This window comes from Macadamia integrifolia, chromosome 3 (assembly GCF_013358625.1).
Source record: "Macadamia integrifolia cultivar HAES 741 chromosome 3, SCU_Mint_v3, whole genome shotgun sequence".
NCBI classification, from domain to species: Eukaryota; Viridiplantae; Streptophyta; class Magnoliopsida; order Proteales; family Proteaceae; genus Macadamia; species Macadamia integrifolia.
The window spans coordinates 11162857-11188848 of record NC_056559.1 but is presented as its reverse complement, the minus strand read 5'-3'; the positions used below and the strand labels follow the sequence as shown (position 1 = coordinate 11188848).

At 38.9% G+C, this 25992-nt stretch overlaps 1 protein-coding gene across 2 annotated transcripts; it reads right to left on the bottom strand.

The window, feature by feature from the left end:
* LOC122074835 (serine/threonine-protein kinase BSK2) lies at positions 1 to 25357 on the bottom strand. 2 transcript variants are annotated; one of them, XM_042639804.1, is made up of 10 exons: positions 24891 to 25350; positions 24574 to 24794; positions 24342 to 24477; positions 21931 to 22064; positions 20706 to 20811; positions 19238 to 19323; positions 3191 to 3379; positions 2949 to 3107; positions 2359 to 2472; positions 1 to 688 (listed from the first exon to the last, which is right to left on the bottom strand). In XM_042639804.1, exons 1-10 carry the CDS (start codon positions 24967 to 24969, stop codon positions 437 to 439), a joined length of 1476 nt encoding a protein of 491 aa, XP_042495738.1. In that variant the 5' UTR covers positions 24970 to 25350; the 3' UTR covers positions 1 to 436. The 2 variants fall into 2 exon arrangements, with proteins under 2 accessions (XP_042495738.1, XP_042495739.1); XM_042639805.1 differs by lacking the exon at positions 1 to 688 and adding an exon at positions 1902 to 2251 and having other exon boundaries at positions 24891 to 25357.
* Between the last annotated feature and the right edge of the window lie 635 nt (positions 25358 to 25992).

The window sequence follows — 25992 nt, the reverse complement described above, 5'->3', positions numbered from 1 at the left end:
TCTCAAAGAAATTTGTTTCCACACCCAGAAGGGGTTTAAGCTGTATAACAACTTGTTTCAATACTTAAAAACAGTTCTCAGTTTAATTTGGATATACATAACCTCCCCAAAATGTACTTTGTCCCAAGTCCAGAATCATTTCGTAAAGACAAAATATGTTGGAAGAATGAGAAGTGAAGCACAAGGATGCAATTAACTGATATGTTAAAAGTAATTATTTTTTACTTTCAGCAAAACTGCATAATGCCCTCTCTCAAACTCATTGGCTAACAGTGGTAGGTACATTAATTCTAGACAGCAATTAAACCTCATCACTAATCGTCTATTCCAACTTCAGTGCACGCCGCTGCCACCACCACCGACATACCAGCATCACAATTGCAGAGGAAAAAGACCATCCAGGGACACTAAAACTTTGCACCAGGAGGTCCGAAACTTAGCCACGCCAGGTGTTTTGCTTCTTTGCTTCAAATGTAGCTCCATCATTTAGCATGTCCTGAGCATCCGTTTCCATTCCAAGCTTAGACAAAGCAAGAGCCTGCAAGTAGAAGGCAGTGGGCCACTCAGGCATGCATACCTGAGCCTGCATTGCATCTCGCAAGGCAAGCTCTGGTTGACCATTCATCAAGTAGGAGAGGGCCCGCCTCGCAAAGACGGTAGCTGAGGGAACAGACATCATAACCACCAACTGTATTTCGTAACATAGCACCAAGTTAGCTTCAATAAGTTATGGTAATCTAGGGGCAAACCATGACTGCTAAAAAGATACCAAATTCTCCTAGTAATAAAATATGTAAAATACTAAAAGATCTGCAGCATAGTTGTCAAGGCGTCGCCTAGGCGTCCAGGCAGTTTGCCTGGGGCCTAGGCGACAACCGCCTTGTTGCACTGCATGTCGCCTTGCGTTTCGGCACTTATTCATGCCAAATATCATTTTTTATATTTGTTATTTCATTTACTTAAGATATTATTCATAAATAAGTAAATACCCCCTATTTGAATCCAATAAAAATAGTTTAAAAATCAAATTCTAAAAGGATAAAAAGTCAACCCCCCAATCCAAGAACAAAAACTGGATTTTGGTTATAGGGACGATTTTCAACTTTTAAATGCTAGGGTTTTTCTCAATTATGAAAATTTTATAAATTCTATCATGTTAAAACATTGCTAAAAACCAAAAGTCCGGTAAAATAATATTTTGTTTTGATATTCATAAAATTATTTTCATTTAAGCGATTTCAACAGTATTCGCGTACTTAAAAATAAGTTTGACTGAAGCATAACTTTGTCATTGCAACTCAGATTTAAATAATCTTAGACTTGTTAGAAAGCTGGTTTTATGTTATAACTAATACAAAAAGTCTCATGCAAAAATAAAATCATTGACCAATCAAACTTATTATAGAATAAGAACATTTCTCTAAATGTTGATTTTTTTATAACTTTATATGACTTAATGTTAATTTTTTATGATTTGATATGGCTAAATGTTGATTTTTAATTACTTGATGTGGCTTAATCTTGATTTTTTATGATACAAGGTATATATAACTTACTAAATAATGTTAAAAAATAGGAAAAATAAAAAATAACACTTGTTCGCCTTAAGGCGGACGCCTTCTCGCCTAAGCACTTAGACAACCCTCCACCGCCTTGGTTCGCCTTAGCGCCGTGACAACTATGATCTACAGACAACCCTCCCAAAGAAATGTGGGAAAGGAAAAAGGTAATTCAGCAAGGAGAAGAAAAAGCTGTTGCATATGCCGATTTCAGACTGGCAACATAACGTCATGTGGTAGTCATACCATTAAATATGGTAAGGGAAGCTTTCCAATAATGCCATGTGGTAGTCATGCCATTAAATATGTTAAGTTCTGATTACTTACTGATTATTTACCTCATAAAAAAAAAATGATTGTTTACCTAGCTCCACAGCTTCAATTTCAAATCTGGAGCCCTTGTTTCAGCCTTCTGGGTTAACCACAATTTTTCCTTTTGTTTTCAGTACTAAATCACAAGGATCGCTAAATACATATGTTTATCTATTGACATCGTCAACAACCCCCATTCTTTAAGATATAAAAGTGCTACAATGGTAAAATATGATAGATGCCATCAGAGTACTAGACAAAATTATGGGCAAGAGAACTGTAACCGGTCGTGTGGCTACTGTGCCAGCGCCTGGGCCAATGGGGGAGCACACATGGGTATCCACCAGAGAGCACATGGGCAGGGGTCATTTCACAGAAACCTGTGAGAGGGCATAGGGAACAGGGCCAGTTACGGTTCTTTTTCCCAAAATATATATATATATATAGCAATGAGTCCACAAGTAGAAGTTCTCAAATAAAAGGATACCTTTGAGTAATAATCAATAGAACTCTTGAAATCCTTGTCCCTAAATGCAATATCCCCAAATTTCTTTGTATTCAGCATTTCTTGCACTTGTTGAGTCCATTCTTGAAATGATAGCTTCATATTAATAGCACATTGTAACAAAAGACACAGATATGAGATTATTAACAGCTTGAGTGTTTAAAAGGAAAAATGAATACTATGCTGAGCCGACTTCAATAGGTACAGTAACTACCAAATGAAGCAACACCACAAGAGTTTATTGACACCAAGGAATGCATGACAACTCCACACGAAATACACTAATATTTGGCATAAAAAAAATGCTGAGTAGAAATCCGCTTTTTATCCTGATAGTTCACCAGGAACTCAAAAAGAGAGAAATAAGAGAAGCTATCAGGATAACACCCCCCCCCCACCTTCCCAAAAAAAAAAAAAAAAAAAAAAAAAAAAAAAAAAAAAAAAACAAACAAACGAAAAGGAGTTTTTTTGTCTTCCTTGTGAGGGATCTCTATTTATTAGTGCCAAGAAGGCCAATTCATTTTAAGGAAATTAATCTACATATCACAAACCTAAAAAGACATTAATTTTACCTCGTTTTCTGCACCTTCTTCATCTTTATAACCTGTTTTAAGTAAGATCTCATGCACAGCAGTAAGATCCATTCTTGCACAGGCCTTTCCAAGCGGAGAAAGCATGGTTGGAAGCACCACTGTAGTTTTCTGCAGACCCATCAGAACATGTGATGCCACCTACATACCAATGTCAAAATATTATGAGGACATGTACACATGCAAAACGATATTACAAACAGCAAAAGAGATACAAATTGTACCTCTTCCTGCTTTTGAAGAGGTTCTACCGCTGTAAGGAGAAACTTAGTATTTGGTCGGTCTCTAGCCTCAGACTGAAGACATTTTGAAGCAAGTTCAACCAGCATGGTTGCATCTTCATTAGCATATTGCCCTTCCAAAGATGAATCCATCAGCGACAATAAATTCTTCCCCCTTATCAAGTCTAAAGCCTGCAAGGCAATAATACAAAGTTAAAACCAACCAAAACATCATGTATAATGATTGAAAAGAACAAAATTCCCCAAATATATCCGAAAGAAAGTATGATACTACCGGTAAGAAGTACCATGTCCCGACCTAGATTTTAATGTTTTGAGGGCTTAAGCAATAACAGAAAAACTAATTCCCTAAAAGATAGAAGGAATACACCTGCTTAAGGGGAGGAATGAGCCATAAATAAGGTAATTTGAAGCACCAATTTATTTGGTTTGACAAGCAGGCAAGTCCATATGACAACCAGAGTAAAAATGGCAATTATGAACCTGAATTCCCAAACCAATAAGGGCATTCTGGTAAGAGTTGGCTAATCATGACCTGATTATTCTAATTGTTACCACAAAGCCAGAATGCACAAAGAAGATGTTGGCAGTTACCTTGCTTCCCCACACGTGTTGAGAATGACCTAATTTTTCCACCTCATATGGAGCATGTTACAGCTGTTCAATTTCTTGTGACAAACAACCACCAAATGCTTACACTGTCAAGGAGGAGCAGAGCTTTTTCTATGCCACTTGATGGTGACAGAAATCAGGGGCTGAACAGGGCTAGGGGCTCATAAAATTCATAAATCCCTTCACCCCCCGGGGCAAAATCTCTTGGTAGTTCTGTGGTGGGAAAGAGGGGTCCATGGCAGAAGAATGACACCCTGATGTAGCAGCTCTCCGATGGATCGACCCAAAACCACTCTAGAACCCGGATCAAGACCCAAATCCAATTTGGGTTCCAAGTTACTGATTTGGGTTCGAGATTATTAGAATATTCTAGCATTTTATTTCACTTGAGACTATTTATCTTTTATTTTAGTTATTTTGGGGTAGCTATTAGGTAAGTAGAACTTTCCAATTTTAATTTTATTGTGTTTCTATTTTACTAGACTTTAATTTAGGAAGCAATTAGGATTTTCTATTTTCAGTCTTAAGAGTTTTTATTTTGATTTAATATAAGGCATGTAACCAAGGAATTAATCAGTTGATTAATGAAGAATGAATTGACTGGGAAACCCCCCCCTGCGTGGCTGTCTTCTCCCCCCTTCTTCTTCTTCTTCTTCTTTGAGGTTTCTCCATCTCGCCCCCTGTGCGATCTTCTATCTCTTCTTCTCCCCCCCCCCCCTCCTTCTTGGTGCAATCACTCTCCCTGCCCCCTTTCTTCCTCTTCCCTGCAATCTCTCTATCTCCCCTCCCTTCTCCTGTCCTTATTTTCTCCTTGCTCCTTCTTTTCTGCTTCTGTTCCTGCAACCCTAGCAGTCCAAAAGAGAGGTATCGATCTCCCTTGACTCTTCATCTTTCCATCTTAGATTCTAGGAACTGAGCCAATACCCTAAGGCGACCCAGGTTGCCAAATCTGGGACCCATTAGTGGCCTGAACTGGGATTTTTAAACTGAGTTGCAGAACTGATCTCTGTTCTACCGCCAAAAACTTTCAGAAGCAGTCTCTTCAGGTGAGATGATTACCTATACTACCAGTGGGTTAAAGAGGCTTATGAGTGAAGTTTCGAATGTCAGAATTTCAAACCCCCTTTAAGCTTCAATCGATTGAATCCCCTTCACCGTAAGGAGTTCTCCTCTGTTGCTCACAACGCAGGTAAGAGGTTGAAGACAACCATCGTGGGTTATCAATAACCCTTTAATTTCTCTTATCCCATATTAAGGACCCCTCCTTCAATCCCTTATTTACAATTTGGCATTGAGTTTTGCCCCTGCCAAGTTTACCCATAGCCAATAAATAGTAATCCCTTCTCAAATCCTATTGTTTCTTTATTTGCTAATAGCTCCTTGAGGATTCTGGAATATTTACAATATTGCTATCAATTGTGATATTTGTGCTAAGTTTTAAGTGGGCCCACATCCATCTTAGTTGGGTCCCTTGGGGCCCACCGGCCCCGCATTACACCCCCTCACATACATATCATATACATAGATGATTAAAATGGTTATAGCTCGCTTGTTATCTAGAAACCCATTTATGTAGTCACGACTCATGTATCACGAATGCATAATATTATGAAACCGAACTGTAACATATATTGGAATGGTTGGCCTGATTTGAACCACAAATAATGATCAATTATGATCCATTCAAATGGACTGGCCCACCAACTGCTGGACTATTCCCAATTACAGTTGATCTACATCAGGGATCCGTTTTAAGCCCTTATTTGTTTGCGCTTATCCTTGATAAGGTAACCAGAAACATCCAAAGCAAGCTCGCTGTTATTGGTGGATGAGACAAAAGCAAGGATTAACGCTAAGTTGGAGTTACTGAGAACAACTTTGGAATCAAGAGGTTTTAAGATAAGTAGATTGAAGACGGAATATATGATGTTTAACTTTAGTCCCACTATGACGGATAATAGTAGGGTGAAAATGAGGAGAGGGAAAGAGAGAGAGAGATCGCAAAGTGACTATTTTAGATATTTAAGGTCAATCATAAATAAAGAAGGCGATATAAGAGGATGATGTTTCACATAGAGTTAAAGTGGCATGGATGAATGGGAGAGGAGCATCCGGAGTCCTTTAAATTTAAGAAAACAAAATTCTATCGGACTATTGTTGACCGACTATGATATATGGGGCAAAAAGTTGGGCAACAAAGAAACGCCATAAACGCCATACAAATAAGTCAAGTGTAGTAAAGATGACGATTTTAAGATGGATATGCGGCAAAATAATTAGGATAAAATAAAGAAAGACCATATCAGAGCTGAGTTGATAGTTGCCCCGATCCATGATAAGCTTTGAGAATGTCATTAAAGGTGGCATGGCCATGTCCAATGGAGGCCTTTTGGATGCACCTGTAAGGAGGAGTGATCTGATTCAGATTGAAAGATCTAAAATAGCTAAGGGCAGGCCTAAAATTATCATAGGAGTAGTACTGAGGAAAGGCATGCATAGTTTTAGGTCTTGTCCCAAGTATGGTATCAAATAGAGTTGATTGGAGGGTAAGGATCCATGTAGTGGTACCCCATTTAGGTGAGAATTTTCTGAGTTGTTTTCCCCTTTTCTTTTATTTTTTGTGTTCTTTTTGTCTTTGCACGGATCCATGTAGCAGGCCCGATTTAGTTGGGATAAGGCTGAGTTACTGTTGTTGTAGTAATTACAAAATATTGATTGTTCAACATGCTCCCCCACACCCCTAATAAAAAATAAAAACAAAAAAAACAAAAACAAAAAAAAAACAAAAACAAAAACAAAAACGAAAACAAAAAAGAAAAGAAAAAATGACCATCCAATATTCTTCAATGATTTACTTTGCGGCATGTAAAAGTCTATCTTGTTGAAACGAAACTTCTGCATAAAAAAAGGTTGGACCTACTGGTGCACTGAATTTGAATGCTAGGGATGATGCCATGTATGATATAGCTTTCCATCCTCCTACACTAGAAAAAACTGGCAGTTTTTCCAACCCTTGTCCCTTACAAATTGCTGAAACAGAATTTTTTAAATAATTAAATGTCTTGGACCTCTTTCAAACTATATAAAGTGTATTGTATATTGAATGAATAAGAAATGACCAGGTTAGAACTGATTTAGGAATCACCTCAATTCAAGATAAGCTCAGAGAATGTCGATTACGATGGTTTGGGCATGTTCAAAGGAGGCCTTTGGATGCCCCAGTACGGAGGTGTGACCAGATGCAGATGGATGGGGCTAAAAGGGCTAAGGCCATTCCAAAAATGACCATTGATGAATTGGTAAGAAGAGATATGCAAAAGTTAAGTCTTCACCCAAGTATGGTATCAAACAGAGTTACTTGGAGGGCTATGACCCAGGTTGCCGATGCGTGAGTGGGATGTCCAAAAGTTTTTTTTTTTCTTGGATCCATGTAGCCAACCCCATTCAATTGGAATAAGGCTGAGTTGTGTTTTGTTGTTGTTGTTGTATATTGAATGAATTATAGAAAAGATATACGTATGGAATCATCTATTTCACTCTACTTTTCTTTAGTTAATATGCTAAATGACATCAAATCAGCAGTAAATCTAATGCATTTGGCATGAGTCATGGTGAGTTCCTATCTGTAGAGGAACCTAGTAGCTACCTTACATCATTTTGTTGCACTAACACTACCCATACATCTCGGGACCCCACTAAAACCAAAATATTTTGAATAAGAATTTTCAAGTTGCCATTGACACTTCTATTTTAGTTAAGAAAATGCATCTTTCTTCTTATTTTAGTTACCAAACTGAAAAGCAAAATCCACCCCAACAAAATTAAACAACGGTTTCACGGTTTCCAAATAGCGACCCTTAACAACAAACCAGTCTGATGGTTGCTGCACATCTTAACAGAGACTGCCTGGACAAGATGATACACGCAAAAACTGCAGTTTATCTCTGTGCAAGCACCTAAGGGCATATTTGTACATTCACATTTGGTTAGTCACATTTCTTAGTTCTACCAAGATTTATATTAGCAACTGAAAACATTTCCAGAGCTCCATAAACAAAGTAGGGAAAACCAAATTCATATGGAATTGAAAAGTTTTGGATGGGGTAAAGACTTGTGTCTAGTAACATGAAACCATCCCTCTTTATTTATAATAACGAAGAGAAAGTTTTAGGATATTACAACGACCATTGAACCTCTAAACGACCTAAGGACCTATTTGAAATCTAACAACTTTCCTAAAACCATTATTACAACACTCTCGCTCAAGCTGGTGCATAGTTATCACATATGCCCAACTTGTAGATAATATGATGAATCATCTTACTACTAATATCTTTAGTGAAACATCAACCAGTTTTTCACTACAGGGAACAAAAGGCACAGTGATAAGACCCATATCCAGCTTCTCTTTGATGAAGTGTCAATCAATGTCCACATGCTTGGTTTGATCATGCTAGACAGGCTTGTGAGCAATGCTGATGGCAGATTTGTTGTCATAAAAAAACTTCATAGGAAGCGTAATAGAGACAGCCAAATCTGTGAGAAGACCATAAAGCCATAGGATCTCTCACAAATGCCATGAGCCATAGCATGGAACTCAACTTTAGCACTTGACCAGACAACCACGACTTGCATCTTGCTGCATCTCGCTGCACCATATAACAAGGCTACCACTAACAAAGGTGCAATATCCAATGTAGACCTACGGTCGTCAGGGGAATCTGCCCAATTAGCATACATGAAAGCACCACTCTAAAATGATCATGAGGAGAAAAAAAAATGCCATGTTTTGGCAAATTTCAAATACGGAGAATGTGTAGCACAACTTCTATATGTGTCAAGCAGGGATCATGCATGCACTAACCAGGTTGATGACAAATGTTATGTCAGGGCGTGTATGAGAAAGATCAAACGCCCCACGAATTTCTCATATCTCCTCTTGTCCACATAATCACCTTCCTTGCTACTCAGGTGACCATTACCTTCAATAGGAGTATATGTCGACTTGCACCCCAACATCCATGTCTCAAGAATAAGGTCAAGCACATACTTCCGCTGAGACAAATAGATTCCACGAGAAGACCTGGCAACTTCAATGCCAAGAAAATAACGAAGTTGTCCTAGATCTTTGATCTGAATTCCTCACCCAAGTATCTCTTGAGACCAGAAATCTCTGCAAGATCATAACCAGTAACATCAATATCATCTATATAGATAATCAAAATAGCAACTTTCCCACCAGATCTCTTGATGAACAAAGTGTGCTCAGCATTGCTATGAGAGTAGCCTGTAGCAATTATAGCCTTATGAAAACGTCCGAACCAAGCACAAGGGGATTGCTTCAGCCCATATAATGCACGTTTCAGCTTGCACACCTTCCGTTAGGTTTTAGAACGAGTAAACCCAGGAGGAATGTTCATATACACTTCCTCCTCAAGTTCCACATGAAGAAAAGCATTCTTCACATCCAGCTATTGAAGATCCCAATCTAAGTTGACAGCACAAGATAACATAACACGGATTGTGATCATCTTAGCAAATGGAGCAGATGTCCCCTGGCCACAAGTCTGGGTGAAGTCCTTGGTGACAAGTTTGCCCTTATAACGATCCACTGTACCATGAACCTTTTGTTTCACTGTGAAGAAACTCTTACAATCGTCTTCTTCCATGAGGGAAGACACACTAGATCCCATGTGTCATTTCTTCTTTAGAGCCTGCATCTCCTCAACCATAGTTGTCTACCATTGTGAGTCTACACTCGCTTCCTGCTAAGTATGGGGAATAGACAAAGGATAAAGAATACCCAAAACTATAGTAGGATGGAGAAAGTGAGTCATAAGAAACAGTTTTAGCAATGGGGTGCAAAGTGCAAGACCTAATGCTTTTACGAACAGCAATAGGCAACTCAAGAGACGAATCAACACTACCGACTAGAACATCAACAGAAGAGGAAAAAGAAAATTACATGGGTTCAAGGGGACAAGATCAGGCTTGAGACTTGAGATGAGACAACTGGCGTGGTAGGGTAGGTGCTGGATGTGTAGTGGTTTGAGTCTGTTGTCTACAACTATAAACATGCATCTTTGGTTGAGGCCGAGCCAAAGTAGGAGAGTCAATTCCCCTTGAAGCCTGACACCGACAGGGATAGCAAGTTTAAGAGGCGGCACATCTTCCACAATGGAAGAAGACTCTCTCTGAAGAGGTGTGGCAGTGTATTAAGACCCACATTCTTGAAAGACATCGACAGTCACAAACCAACGTCAAATGGGAGGATGAAAACATCGATAGCCTTTCTCAGTAGGAGCATACCCCAGAAAAATGCACCAAAGACCACGAAGATCAAACTTCTCGTGAGGATGATGATCTCCAGCATAGCAGACACAATCAAATACCTTGGGAGGAACAGGAAAAACAGCAAAGCCCTAGAGAAAATCCAGAGGGGAGCAAAAAGTGAGAACCAGAGAAGGCATTCAATTGATTAGAGAAGCAGCAACCCTTGAGATAGAGGGGAGCAAAAGGTGCGAACCCAAGAAGGCATTTAGTTGATTAGAAAAGCAGCAGTGAGAATCGTGTCACTCCAATACTAGGGAGGACCATGCATCTCAAATATAAGAGAATGTACTACCTCACAAAGGTGGATTCTTCGGTTCTGTAACACCATTCTGAGCCAAAGTATCACACAACTGGTCTGATGAATCATCTCATGAGTGGAAAGATAAGCCTGAAAGGACCCTTCAAAGTATTCATAGCAATTGTCACTTCGAAGGATCTTAATGGAAGCATCGAACTAACGCACCATTTGACAACGTTCATACCGTTTCTGTGTCCAGAAACAATAGAAACATAAATTCACGTTTCTAAGAACAAAAACAGATTTTTGGACGTTTGATAAACTTGTTTCTTGAATAAAAATTATATCCATCTCCGAAGAGAAAAACCATGAATCCAGTAAATCTAACTATGAATCCTCCTAAGAACCATACAGAACTGAAAATCTAGACAAAAAAGAAGCTAATTGAACAAAATTGGACTAACGTGGAAATTAATAAATTATAGAAACCCTGATCACGAACCTCCCTTCTATCTCCCCCTATTTGATCTCTTCATCTCTTTTCATTCTCCGACGACATCCTAGGATGTACAGGGTCCGATTCCGATCAATTCAAATGGTGATTTGAGGTAAATCATGAGTTGGGTATGTGAATTTGGTGATGGGTTTCAATGGGATGGGGAAACAGAGGAAGAGCGACAACGGCTTCTCTGGTTACCAAAACAGGAAAAGTCGCGCTTTAAAATGCTGATGAGAATTTGACCCCTTTTGGGTATCAAACAAGGAGTTGTTCTTCCGGGACCGACGGTGACGGAGGGTTGGCGGTGGTGGTGCCTCCTCTGCTATGTAGCTACGTTGGCTCTAGTGGGTGCTTCCTCAGTGCAACGGTTTTGGAGTTGCAGCAAACCCGTTCCTGCACTTTTCCTTCTTTTGTGCAGCGACAGCTTTCTGGCCACGGTTTTGGAGTTACAGACATCGATCCCTTTTCTTTCACTAGTTTCAATCGTTCCTGTTGTTTCGGTGGTGGAGATTATAGAAGAGAGGATGAGGATCAGAGTGAAATGGGAAGAAGGAAGGCGGCCTTTAGTGGTGGGATTCGATCGTCTTTCCGTTGCTTTCTTTCACTGCTTTTGGGATTGAGGAATTTTATCGGGCTTTTTACAGTGGTTGTCATCCAAATTCGTTTCTAAAAACGACGAAACATGTATGACTTGTTTCGTCAGTTGCATTTCTAAGAATATAAATTGATATAAATTTTGATTTATATTTCTTTATATTTCTAAAAACAAGAGAAACGGAACGACTTTATCAACCGTTATTTAGGCCGTTTCTCTGTTTCTGGGAACAAGAAAATGCAAAAATAACAGAAACAGAACATTGTCAAACGGTGCCCAAGTCTAAACCGTTCGATAAAACTGTTGAAAGCAATGAAAGGTCTCGCCCTTGATTCGCATAATATAAACCCAAGTGGTCCAAGAATGATAGTCAATAAAAAAGACAAACCACTGATAACCATCAATAGACACAAAGCGGGATGGATCCCAAATATCAAAATGCATTAATGAAAAAGGAGTGGTACTTTCATTTCTAGAAACAGAGTAGGTGATTTGTTTGGCCAAAACACATGCCTCACAAAAAAACTTACTCGAATTACAATGCTTAAAGGAAGGAAAACTCCTAGCAAAAGTTCTCAAAAGAGGATATCCCAACCGACGATGCCATTATAATAACTCAGAGATGGGAGGTGACATAGAGGTTGTCTAAAGAGCCTGACCAAAGACCAACGCTGAGTCATCATCAAGCAGATACAGACCACCACACACCCTACCAGAGCCAATCGTTGCCCTTGTCATCAGATCCTGAAAACTCAATGAGACAGAAAAAAAAGGTGACTTTGCAATTATGACGGAAAGTTAAACTACTAACGGACAATAGGTTAGCAGGGAAAGATGGATCATGCAAGACAATAGAAAGGGATAGGGGAATATAGCTAACAGAGCCCTTCCAAAAATAGTGGAAAAAGTCTCATTAGCCAATTTAACCTTACCATTATCAAGACAAGTAGTATACTAAGATAAAAAGAGACAAAAAATATGTCATATGATTTGATGCCCTGGATTCTATAATCCACGAGGTAGATTGACATAGTATGGCCACGAAAAGAAGTAATTGACCCAAACAAGGTGGAATGAGCAGCGCTCGTAGTGGCAAATGCAGAGGAGTCCAGACGTGTCAAAAGGCGACAGATGGTAGTAAGCTCATAAGATGATCGCAAGGCTGCTGAGATGCTAGGAGCAAAGCCAGAGTCTTGGACCTTAGTATAGTTGGCCTGACAAGGAGTACCGCCATGACTCTTCCCTCTCCCTTTGCTAGATGTATCAGCAGGAAGCTTATGAAGCTTCCAGTAGTACTTAGTATGACGCTCCTTTCCATAATAATTGCACTTCACTGGAACTCAAATAGAGAAGCCACCAGACTGTGGGGCTACATTGATGGACTGAGTGCTAGACGCAAGAGTAGATCTCTTTGTGGGAGCGGCAATAGGCTGTGGGAGCATAGTAGTAAGATGGTAGTCCTCAAGGTAGATCACAACATAAGCATGATCCAAGGTAGGAAAGGGAGTATGACTCAAAATTTGGGACCGTAGCTAATCAAACTCCATATTTAGCCATGCCAAGAAGTCATAAACCTGGATCATGTCCTCTCGATTCTGAAATCCGATGACATCAGTAGGAGTGGAGGGAGTATACTCCTCATAGAAGTTCAACTCATTCCACAGTGTGCGCTGCTCATAGCAATACTGTGATAGTGTGAGCCATCTCTGCCCCAAGTCACGAACCTTCTGGCGTAGTTCAAAGACCTGAGCATCATTCCCCTCCTGAGAATAAATCTCTAATACAAACTTCCAGATCTTCGCAACAGAGTTAAGGAGATAACCACGTGAAAGTTGTGGTTGAATAGAGTTGGCATACTACCACTTGTAAATCCCTCAGGACCTATGGTCGGACGCTTTGTAATTCCACTAAGGTACCCATAATAGCCGTGGGACTTCACGGATGTAGACCGAGCGTGACCACATAAGAGAGTTGGTTCCATCAAGCTTGATAGCACAAGGAAAAGTGGGAAGAGTCAAGGTGTCTCCATCAGTGGAAGCAAAGGAGATGGTAAACATGGTTGCAACTAAAGGGGGTTGTGCTAAGATAGAAACACCAGCCGGAGTCGAAGAAGCACCAAAATGTAGGGAAAAGCCTAAAAAGCCCAAAAAACCGATAAAGGGGGAAAACTTTGACAAATCAACTTTGGGGGTAGCTCTGGAATGGAGTCTTCAAACAAAAGTGGCTAGTACATACCACTACAAGGATCAGTAGCACCAATCACAACCATCATCAAGCCGATTGGTGCATCAAACAGGGAAAAGTACCTTGGCATCAAAAAATCGATTAGGGTGGGAAAAACCATGAAAATCGATGAAGGGAGAAGAATTGGGTCTCTCAGATAATTGGAGAAGGGAATTGAGAGCCCAGAGAAGGAAGAGGGAGAAGCTAGTAGTTATCTTCATAGTTGTCACGGCGTCGCCTAGGCATCAATTTGGCGTCCCGACGAAAATCCGAGGGCATGGCGGTACACCGATTTATGGGAGTCACGATTGGCGGCCGCCAGGGTTGTATAGGTGTCGCCAAGGCAGCGCCATGGATGCCATCGCACGCCTATTATACTAATTGATCGATTTTTGTATTTATTTATTTTTACTTATTATTAGGTGAAATAGAAAAGAGACCAATTTCTTAAATTGAAAGTCAAAAACCCTCGAAGCTTCCGTCTGTAACTGCTGACCTTCTCTGGCACCGGCACCGGCAATGAACCTGAACCCTCAAAGCTTCCACCTACGACTGCGAGTGACCTTCTTCAGCAGACTGGCAATGAACCTGAACCCTCAAATCTTCCGCCTGCAACTAAGAGTGACGTCCTCCTCCGACAGTGAACTTGAACCTTCAAAGCTTCTGCCTGGGACTGCGACTGACGTCCTCCTTCGACAGTGAACCTGATTACCTGAACTTTCCAAGCTTCTGCCTGTGACTGGGACTGACGTCCTCCTCCTTCTCCTTCTCCGGCAGTGAACCTGAACCTTCAAAGTTTCCGCCTGTGACTGCGACAGCGACTGACGTCCTACTTCTCCGGCTCCTTCGACAGTGAACCTGAACCTTCGAAGCTTCCTCCTACAACTGCGACTGATGTCCTCCTTCTCCAACAGCAAAACCAAGGTAAGGGGCCTAAGGGCCTGCGACGTCTTTCTCCTTCTCCTTCGTCTTCATCTTATTCTTCTCTGCTTCTCTTTCTTCTTCTTCTTCTTCAGTCCTTCTCTCCTCCTTCGTCTTCTGCTACTTATTATTCTTCTTCTTCTTCTTCTTCTTCTTCTCTTTCTCCTTCTTCTTCAGTTCTTCTCCTTCTCTGTTCCTCCTCTTCTTCTCTCCTTCTTAGTTCTCTCCTCCTTCCTCTTCTGCTGCTGAATTCTTCTTCTTCTTCTTTGCTTCTCTTTCTCCTCCTTCTCTGCTTCTCTTTCTCCTTCTTCTTCAGTTCTTCTCCTTCTCTGTTCGTCCTTCTATGGTTAATGTTTCACAACAACATAAATAGAATTATAGAAATATAGAATTAGTTCTGAATCGAAGTATTGGATTGCTTGTTTTACTGCCTTATGTTAATCCTTTCTTGGATCACTTGTTAAGTTGCTTCTGACTATTGATTTGAATTTTTTTGGATTTTGATGTTGTTCTAATGGTTTTTGGTTAACATTTATGTTAATGTTACTGTTTAACAAGTGTTTATATCTTTACAACTTGTATAGTTGTATACTTAAATACTTAATGTTAATGTTACTGTTTAACATACTTTGTTACTCTGTTTTATAAATTATAACTTGAATACTTGATATTATCATGTTAATGTTATTGGTTAACAGTTAACACTTAACATACTTTGTTACTCTATTTTGTAACTTGTAAGACAATAGGACTATAGGAGTTCATAATTGATGGTACTGTTGGTGGTAGTAGTGAGGGTGATAATATAAGCACGGCTGCATATGATCCGTCCAAAGACCCAACCAGGAAGGCCAAATCAAATGACCCTGGGTGGAAGTATGGATATTAACCTGACCTTTCAAACAAAAACCTTGTTAAATGCACTCTTTGGAGAAAAAATCTCAAGAGTGGAATTAAAAGGCTAAAGCAACATTTGGTGGGTGGATATGGAGATGTTGCTAAGTGCACCAAGACAACTGTAGCGATTGCTACAGAGATGAATGCAGCTCTTATGCGCAATAAGAAAAGGATGCAAGACATTTTGGATGATGATGATGTTGATGTTGATGTTGATGTTGATATTGATGTTGATGTTGATGCTGGTGCTGGTGTTGGTGTTGGTGCTGATGTGGATGTTGATATAGAAGTTGAAGGTCAAAGACAGTCTAATATGACTCCTTCTACAACCTCTAGACTTATTCCTAACTCTATAACAGCTGCTAAGAGAAAGAAAGAAGTCATTCAGCCACAAGGGGCCCCATGGATGCTCATGTTAGACGGACTCCTGAGCAAGTGGTTGCTGAGAGGCATCTTACTCAGACTACTATAGAGAACCGGTTTAGATCAGCAGAAGAAAAAAAGAGAGTTGATAATCACATTGTTGACTGGGTTTATCAGTGTGGAATTCCATTCAATGCTCTTAAGTCAAGGAGGTTTGAGATGATGGTGGAATCTATTGCACAGTATTGGTCAGGATATAAGCCCCCAAGTTATCATGAAGTGAGAGTGCCATTGTTAAAGGTAGCAAAGGACATAACTGCAAAGATGAAGAATAAATATGAAAAGTATTGGAAGCAGTATGGGTGCACTCTTATGACTGATGGGTGGACGGATAAAAGAGGAAGGTATTTAATTAATTTCCTCGTTAACTGTCTAGAGGGGACTTATTTTATAGAATCTATTGATGCATCTAGTATATCTCAAACTGCAAAGAAAGTTGTTTGAATTGATTGATAACAAAGTTTAAGAAATTGGTGAGGACTATGTTGTACAAGTTGTGTCAGATAATGCATTGGCTTATAAATTAGCCAGTACAATGTTGATGTAGAAGAGGACAAAGTTATATTGGACTCCTCGTGTAGCACAATGTATTGACCTGATGTTGAAGGAAATAGGATTCTTGAAATCTAATAGGAATGTGATAAATAAGGCAAAAAAAGTAGCAACTTCATCTATAAGCACACACGCATTCTTGATGCAACGAGGGCTAAAACAAATGAGAGGGATCTTGTGAGGACAACAGCTACTAGATTTGCAACTGCATTTCTGACACTTCAAAGCTTGTTAAAACATAAAAATGACTTAAGACATTTGTTTATTTCTGAATAATGGACTAGTTTTAATTTGGCAAAGACCGAGGCTGGGAAGAAAGTGGTTGATACAGTGTTTGCTGTAGCATTTTGGAATGGTGTGAAAAATTGTCTTAGAGCTTCAAAGCCACTTCTTATTGTCTTAAGGATTGTGGATGGTGATGAGAGGCCTTCTATGCCTGAGGTTCAATTTGCCACAGATGAGGCAAAAAAGAAAATAAAAGAAAATTTTAGGGATAGAGAAAGGCTATACAAGAAAGTGTTAGATATTGTTAACAGGCATTGAGAGATTCAAATAGGGCGTCCTTTGTATGGAGCAGCACTATTTCTTAATCCTGGCAAATTCTTTTCTTACATGAAGGTGATGATTGTGGCTACCAAATTATATCTTCTCTTTAGCTTGCATTTAATGAAGTCATTGAAAAAATGATACATGAACCAGCTTTACAAGACAAGATAAATACTTAAGCCACTTTGTATATATATATATATATATTCTCGAGGTGGTTTTGCCTAGGATATGGCAATTCGATCACGGGCAACCATAAGTCCTAATAAGTACATTGTTTAGTTGTTTTGTTTGTGTGATATACTAAATATTAATCTAGATTTTTTTTTATATATATTTATTTTTTATAGTTACTTGGTGGGGTTCATTTGAAGATCATTCTTTTGAGCTTTCAAAAGTTACAAGACGTATTCTAGGGCTTTGTTGCTCCTCTTCTGGTTGCAAGCGCAACTAGAGCACATTTGAGTTTGTAAGTAGCTGGGTATTACCTCTATTTCATATTTTAGACTTTTTATTTTTTGAACAATAAATTTGTTTGTTGTTCTCTATTGTTTATGAATTCAGATTCATATCAAGAAGAGGAATAGGTTGGAACATCAACGTTTTAATGATCTAGTCTATGTTCAATACAATCACCGCCTAGAAGAAAGGTTTCAACAAAGGCGTCTCGATAACAGAAATTATGATCCACTTGTGCTTGACGAACTGAATTGGAGTAGTGAGTGGATCATTGAAGAGCAAGTGGATGATGTAATCCATCCCGATGCTGATCTCACATGGGACGTTGCTGGTAGAGCAATGGGGGCAACAATGGAGGGGCCCAAGAGGAAATATGTGCTACACACGCCGTGGTAGAAGGAGGGTTGTTGGGGAGTCATCAGAATCAGATGGGGAAGAAGATTTGGAAGAAGATGATGTGAATGATGACTTGGATGTCATAGATAACTTTGGTGAAAATGCAAATGCTTCTAGTGGACAACAAGGGAATCTACCATCTGCTGATTTGTTGGATGATTATGATGATTAAGTTATTTGTGTTTGACTGTTTGAGTGTTTGGATTTTATGTATTGTTAAAACTTTAAACTTTAAACTTGAACTTGTATGATTAGTTAAGTTTTCTTTTTTATTTTATGTTGAGTTCATTTGCTATCAAGCTTCATTGCTTCAGTAGTCATTAATAGCTTAACAGGTTAGCCACTCATCTTATCATTTGATTTATTCTTAGGTTTCCAAATATATATCTCTGATTCATATATGATATATTGGTATATATACCTTTTACTTTGTTCAGGTTGTTCACTCACTTCCAATCATTGCTTTCAAGCTTCAAATACAGGTTAGCCTTTTACGTTTTAGTTTTATGTATGTACATGTCGATTTTTTATGACTTGATGAGTGATGACTTGATGTATAACTATAATATGTACAAGTCAATAATTCATGTTGATTTTTGATGGCATGATATGGCTATGTTGATTTTTTGATGATTTGATGTTGCTTAATATTGAGTTTATAAGTTATAGGGTATATATTCTAGGCTTGTAGCACGTTAAATAACTTTAAAAAATAGGAAAAATAAAAAAGTAGCATACTAAATAATTTTAGAAAATAGGGAAAATAAAAAATGACACATGGGCGATTTGACCGCCATGGCAACGCCAAAACGGGCGATTCATTGCCAAATCGATTAGCCATCCCTCCACCGCCTTGGATCGATTTGACGCCATGACAACTATGGTTATCTTGGTGGTCTAAGGAACTACCATTGAGAGAAAAAGGAAGTAGGGAGGCACTGGGAGAGAGTAAAGAAAGAGACGGAGGGGAAAGGGAGTCCTTAGGGTTTTGGATCCAAAGGCTCTAATACCATGTTGGATGGGGTAATAACTTGTGTCTAACTTGACATTCAACCTCTTTATTTATAAGAAGCGAGAGAAAGTTCTAGAATATTACAAGGACCATAAACCCATAAGAGGACCTAAGGACCTGTTTGGAATCGAACAACTTCCTTAATACCCATTATTACAACAAATAGAATAGAACATAATTATATGTAGTATGCAATTGATTTTTTGTTTACATGCACAGTTTTCGCCAAGTTTCTTTATAAGTGAAAGGCAAGTAAATGCAGAAAGATTTGTGAGCACCTAAGAAAATGGAGTAAGTAAAATATAGAGCAAAGAGTAGCATACATGGCTAGGAGGAATATGCTTGCCACTCAAAAGGTCCAACAGAACTGTCCCATAGCTGTAGATTACACTCTCTGGGATTACCCTGCCTGCAGAATTGGGCATCCAAATCAAATTAACTGCAGAAAACTTGTTAACCATAATAAGATACTGCTCAAGAAGTTACGATAGAAGAGCAAAAACCCAATGTATCCAATAAATGATGTAGAATGCAATTGCAAAACAACCCAGAAGCCCAACCATACAAATCTCAAATCTGAAGAAAACATATCCCCATAGAGCAAGATTTAAATGTACATCTTTTTCTCATCTCCATAGCTTGCTGTGATTTTTTCACAACGTTGAAAACAAATTACTTTGTCATTTGACTACTTTACCCAAATCTCCACAATGGTTAAATCTTATGAGAAATTGACATTAAATTTTGTATGCATTGGCCGAGGTTCAGACACTTTATACTCGATAAGGTGACACATTTGATTCCATACTTGTAGAATTGTGGCCTTCTAATACTTTCGCCAACTTTTAGCAACAGATGCCTGTTCAAATCAACCGTGGGTAGTGTCAAGTCAAAATTGTAGAGAATCAGATGTCATCACCATAGATGAGACTGTTGTTTTCTATCCTTTCCCCCATTCTCTTCTCCATTTCATTTTATGTGTCAATAACATACCAAATCGTAGCTTGGAATCTTAACTCAAACAACAACTCCACCTTAACACCTAAACCAATCTAGTTTAAACTGAACCTAATCTTATTCCCAGTCACTTTCTTTTAGTTGACCCAAATCAAGTGTAACTGTGCCTAAACCATTCATTTAAACAACGTAACTGTACCTAAACCCAACCTAACATTGTTAAACTTGATATATCAAAATCCAAACTCATCTAAATGAAATCTAAGATCAAATTGAAGTGAGACTACGGGCCCGTTTGATAATGTTTCAAGAAACGCGTTTCTACCGTTTCTGTTTCCAGAAACAACAGAAACGGGGCAAAAAGCGTTTGATAAAACTGTTTCGTTTCACTTATTTTTAGAAATAGAAATAGAAATTTTTACTTATTTATGGTTCAAGAAACGACCCAAGCGAAACAAGTTGCCGTTTCTGGAAACGATTTGTGGCAATTCTTTCACTGGTTACCATCGACTTCTAAAAACATGACTTATCAAACACCTTCAATTCCGTTTCTGTTTCTAGAAACTAAAATTTATGTTTTTTCTGTTTCTTGAAACAGAAACGGCAGAAACGTCATCAAACGGGCCCTACATTTGACACTTCCTATGGTACAAAAAATTAAACTAGCACACTCAAACCAGTAACTGGTCGAAGCAATAAAAAACTAATTGCATTATGATTTAAGGTGAAATTCTTGGAACATTTAACTACAATAGCAGTAAAAAGAAAATTCTGTAATTACATTGAAGTCAACATAAAGAATCCTTAGTTGACAATTAAGAACACATGAATTACCTGTTCTCAAGAACTCTGGTGGAGTATAAGCCAAGTTCGTGCTATAGCTTTTACCATCTCGGCTATTTTTCATAAGGCCAAAACTGGAAAGACGAGGATCACCATCCTAAACAAGTTGGCCAAAGTCAGTTTAGTCTTAAGATGCACACAGCAGAACCATGTAGGCAAATCATTTTCCGCACGGCCAATACACAAACATATGGAAGCAGCTAGGCTGTGTTCATCTGATAGTTAAATGAGTTCTAAATAAACCTCAGATCAAGTCCCAGCATGATGTAGTTTAAATTTCAGCCAAAATTTAAAATGGGTTGGCCAAGTTGCACCACTATTCAATCTTGTGCATGACACAAGGTGGGGGTAAGCAACAACAGCAGGAAGTGAACTTATCCAACCCATCTTTGTCATCCAACCAAAGCAATATATAGAGAAGATAACACATCAACACAAAATAAAAGATTCACTTTTACAACTATGGAAAGCCATGCTAAGATTCCTTGGAAGCAACATCAAATAACCAAAAATGACAGCAATTGTAATATCAGATCTGTCTTCCGATAATACCCCAACCCAACTCTCGCCAGATAAATGGAAAAGTTTGCCGACAGACTAAAAATATAGTGTGGTCCTCTCACCCCAATAGATTTACAAAAATACCCTTAATATATTGATGGTGCAATCAAGGTCAAAATGGGATCTAACAAGAATATGCTATGCATTAATTCCATTAGGTTTCAACAAACCTTATCGTTCCAAACAAGGATGTGTTATTGTGTCTCAATAGGCATTTCACTTCTTAAACCATTATAAACAGTGCCCTGCTTCTCCAACAGTTCCTAGGTATGTATTGGTGCTCAATCCAGCAATGCTTGAAGTTTAGTCTAAAAGCAATCATTACGTTTATTAATTTTTGGGATTCTCCATGGAATTCCATAAACATTCATAAATTACATCCACTCCCACCCGGACCAAAGTTCTTACCAGAGTTGAAGTCCAGAACCTTGGCTATTTATATGCCACATGAAAAACATCTTAATGTGTGACAAGCTATTTCACTAAAAGAATTGGATAAAGAGAAATTTTAAACATACTTGGTGAAAACTGTAACGAGCAAGAAACAATATCAAGCCAACCAGAAATGCATAGTATCCTTCAATCCAGTGCATTAAAGTAATCTATCAGATATAAGAAAATACAGAATCTTTTCATTAAATTGACTATTTTGCACCTCATCAAATAGAACTCTGTAGGCATTCAAATCATGATATATCTTTCGGTTTTCCATATTACAATGGTCAAGTGCCTGTGCAATGTAGTAAGCAACTCTCACACGCATTTCCCATGGTAATGGCTGCTTATCCCCTATAACAAAGAATCAAGACCCATTTAAACATGAGTAAATAATAGCCAGAGACAGGGTAAAGCAACACAAGAAGATTGAACTTAAACATGTCATTCAAATCAATTTGCCATTATAAATCAAAATCCAGATGGCACCAGAACAGATAAAAAAATAACAATAGCCACCAGAGCACACATGCCATCAGGGTCAAACTCTCAACAATTACTACTGCATTTCTAGTTTACTTTTTCAAAAGAGGGGGGAGGGGGTTAACACATTTTAGTTCTAAAATGCAGAAAATAACTACGATGAACGACCTGAGGAAATTTATTTGGATAAGAACACACATTTAGGAATGCAAGATGAAGAGACGAGTAAAATTACTCTGCCACAATATATAAAATTATTTTAGCAATGGAACAAAAACATAAGGAGAAAATCAACTCTTACAGCTTTGAATTAGAAAGTGTTGCACAATTATCAGCTAAAACATATGTAGCATCCAATTAGTACCAATTAGAGCCATAATGTAGCCAAATAAACTGAAAATTCCAGTTGTTTGAACATAACGTGAGGCTGTAAAATCATAATTCAAGTAGAAAATGTGAAAAGAGGGAAGGAGGGAAAGAAGCTAGACACATTCCCTTGAAACACAATCAAAAACCAAATATTCCTAAGATAAGTAGTGAAGAACTATAGAGACCTGTACTGAAGTTGGTTGTTGACCAGCAGAAAACATAGGAGACAGAAAGAAGAGAAGCCAACCTGTCCTCCCTTTCAATAATATTACTGGATTCTTCTACGTACTTCCTTAAACAAGGAACTATAGAGGAGTCCATATGAAGATCCGCCGAGATATCAGTGGTCCCTATATACAGATTCGACTACAAAAATACAACCATAGGAATACCATCCCACAATGTTTCTAGGGGTTTTGGCCTGGTGAGCCCGAGAAAGTTCAAAGCTCACCAACAAATTGCAGGGCGTCAGCTGGGCAAAGGTTGGGATGATTTCCAGGCTTGGAGTTGAGCCAGGCCGGTCATGGGCTGGGGCTGAGGCCTTGGGTTGAACCCAATGAGATCATCATTTACATTTACCATACACCAAGGACTTAATACATTAAACAGATACATATTAAGGATTAAAATTACTTCTTTTTTTCTTATTTTGGGTATTATACCATAAAAATACAAAATTTGGGCTAAGCCCAGCCTGCCATTCTGAGCCCAGTGGGCCACGCCTGCATTGAGATATCCCAGCTTGACCTCGGGCCAGGCAAGGCCAGACCTGAGCACTGGGAACCTTGGGCTGAGCATAGGTTTTCAAAAACTCAGCCCAGCCGAGCCCAGTTGCACCCCTATGCTGTACTTGACTGGTGACAAATAGAATTAGGTCAGGATATGGGGTTAGCCCCTCTTGCAAACAAATATATAACACCTCTAGGGAGATTGAGGGGGAAAAGACATTTATAAGATGAATTGAACATTAATGTTTCACAAATTTGATATTAAAGGGGTTTACTAATTGACTAAGGCTACGTTTGGAAAGGCAAGAAAAGAAAAGAAAAAGATGAGAGGGGGAGAGAGAGAGAGATAGATTCATCGCTGGTTTAATCATTACTTTTGTCTTATTATGTTTTTTTTTTTTTTTTTTTTTTTTTTAAGAATTCAAAACTTATAAATGTAGTAACATCAAGTTTAATTTCAAGGCAACGGGACCGAACAATGCCAATGCTAGTACTTAGACCCATTTTCTATTAAGAATATAAACAGGGTACTTAAGCCCATTTTCTATTAAGAATATAAATAGTCTTTTCCCCAACTGTAAAAACATAATCCAGTATGACTCGGCATTAATCCAGCCAAGCCACTCCAGTCTCCAGAAACGGAGTCGACTAAGATGAACAATCCACAGCTCAGTCAAAACACTCAGTCAACTATTACGCTAAAAACAAACCAAAGAAAAGTTCAACAAGGAAAAGAAATGTTGTAGCTTACAACGCAGCAAGCAGAGAAAGAAAAGTTTCATGCTTTTTTCCTTTTGTTACGCAAAAGAGGCGTTAAGAAATTTCACAACGAAGGAAAAGAAGAGAAAAAGAAAGGAACCCGACTTTGACCTGAAGTCTTAACTTCTACCTAATTACCTAACACCCCCCCCCCCTTCTTTTTTCTTCCCCTTTCCTCTAAAAAGGAAAAAAGGTAGGGGAAAAGAGAACGAAAACTCCAACAGGGACATGGAGCGGATACCCATAATGAATCATTTGATACACAGAAAGTTAAACCAAGTAAAAAGCTTACAATGAAACAGATGCTTAGACAAAGTATCATTGGGCATGTACTCAGCTACCAAGAGGCGTTCGTCTCCCTCAGCACAGCACCCGATCAGGTTCACCAATCTCTTATGTCGAACCTTCCCAAGTCCTGCTGCTTCCGTCTACAAAACGTTCACATTAAACTGACCAATTTAACAACGAACACACAACCAGAATGAAACAGAAAGGTAAAGAGAAAGGAAGGATATGCAACTTACCACGAACTGCTGCGCATCGGGCCAAGACACTTTAGAGAAGCGTTTGACAGCGACTAAGCTATTGTTCTCAAGCTTGCCTCTGTAAACAACATTGGGAGCTTTCTCTCCACTTTCCGACACGATGTATTCGCTGCTGAAACCATTCGTTGCCTTCCGAAGCTCAGCCAAGCCGTACTCCTTGAATGCCGGAACTTGATCTTGGTCTACCTGATCTCCATTAGCTTCAAACAAAAATCAACCCCAACACTCTAATCAGAAAAAATGAAAAACTACTCCAAATGAATCTTCACAACAAAAAAAAAAAACTGATGAAAAACCTAGATCTGGCTTCTCGGCTTGTAAGGACTCTTCATCTGGAGATTGAACATTGGTGGTCTTGGACTGAAAGCAGCCCATGTTTAGCTACATAGAAACCAAAAAACACTCTGAAACCCTAAACTTCCATTCACAGTTAACGATTCACCAGCTCTCTGTAACAAAAAAAGCTAAGATAGTAAGATCCGATTCTATTAAGCTTGAACTTCTCTACTTAGCTTCCTCTACTAACAGCAGCTCTGTTCAGCCAAGCAATGAAAGCGAAGGAGACGCTTCCGTGTGTGAAAGATAAAAAGCGACTGAGAAAGAATGCTCAAAATGACGAAAAGGTGAGATAAGTGAAAGTGAAAAGTTTAAAGAGACAAAGGGGTACAGATTACAGAAGAAGAGAGAGAGAGAGTAGCAGAGAGGTCACATGATAAGACGATAATGAGAGAGAGAGAGAGAGAGAGAGAGAGAGAGAGAGAGAGAGAGAGAGAGAGAGAGAGAGAGGACACGTGATTGACGAGAACGGAGGAGAAGAGTTTTCAGGTTATATTTAGGATGGTTTTAAATTAAAAAAAAAAAAATTCACAGTGTTCGAAAAGTGAGAAATTGGGTTTGTTGCTTCCACTCTCCGTTACTATGCAACACACCATGAGCTGCCTGCAGCTTTTACTGGTTTGGGGAAAATATAAAATAATAAATGTGGGAATTAATTGACCGGGTGACACGTGGCGTATATGTAGAGTTTGGGCCCCGCGATGCACTGGATCTCACTGTTTCATCGTCCGGACTCCTGATGATGATGGGGAGGAGTTTACCAGCGGTTGGATGTTATATTGGATTCGAATCTGATGGTTGAGAGTTCCATTCGTTGCAGTTGGTTTAGTAATTTCGATCAGTTTAGTCTAGTTTCTGTTTTTTTTCTGTTTTTTTTTTTGGGCAAGAACTAGAACTATTCATTGACATGTGAAAAACTTATGGGAGAAATATTATAAAGATCTCTTAGCCACAGATTGGAATGTGGCCACTCTGTCCTACACGGGATAGATAGGGCCTTTCAGGGCAACGAATCTGCAACAAGGTTGGATTTTCTAGGAATGAAGAAAAAGGTACAGTCCT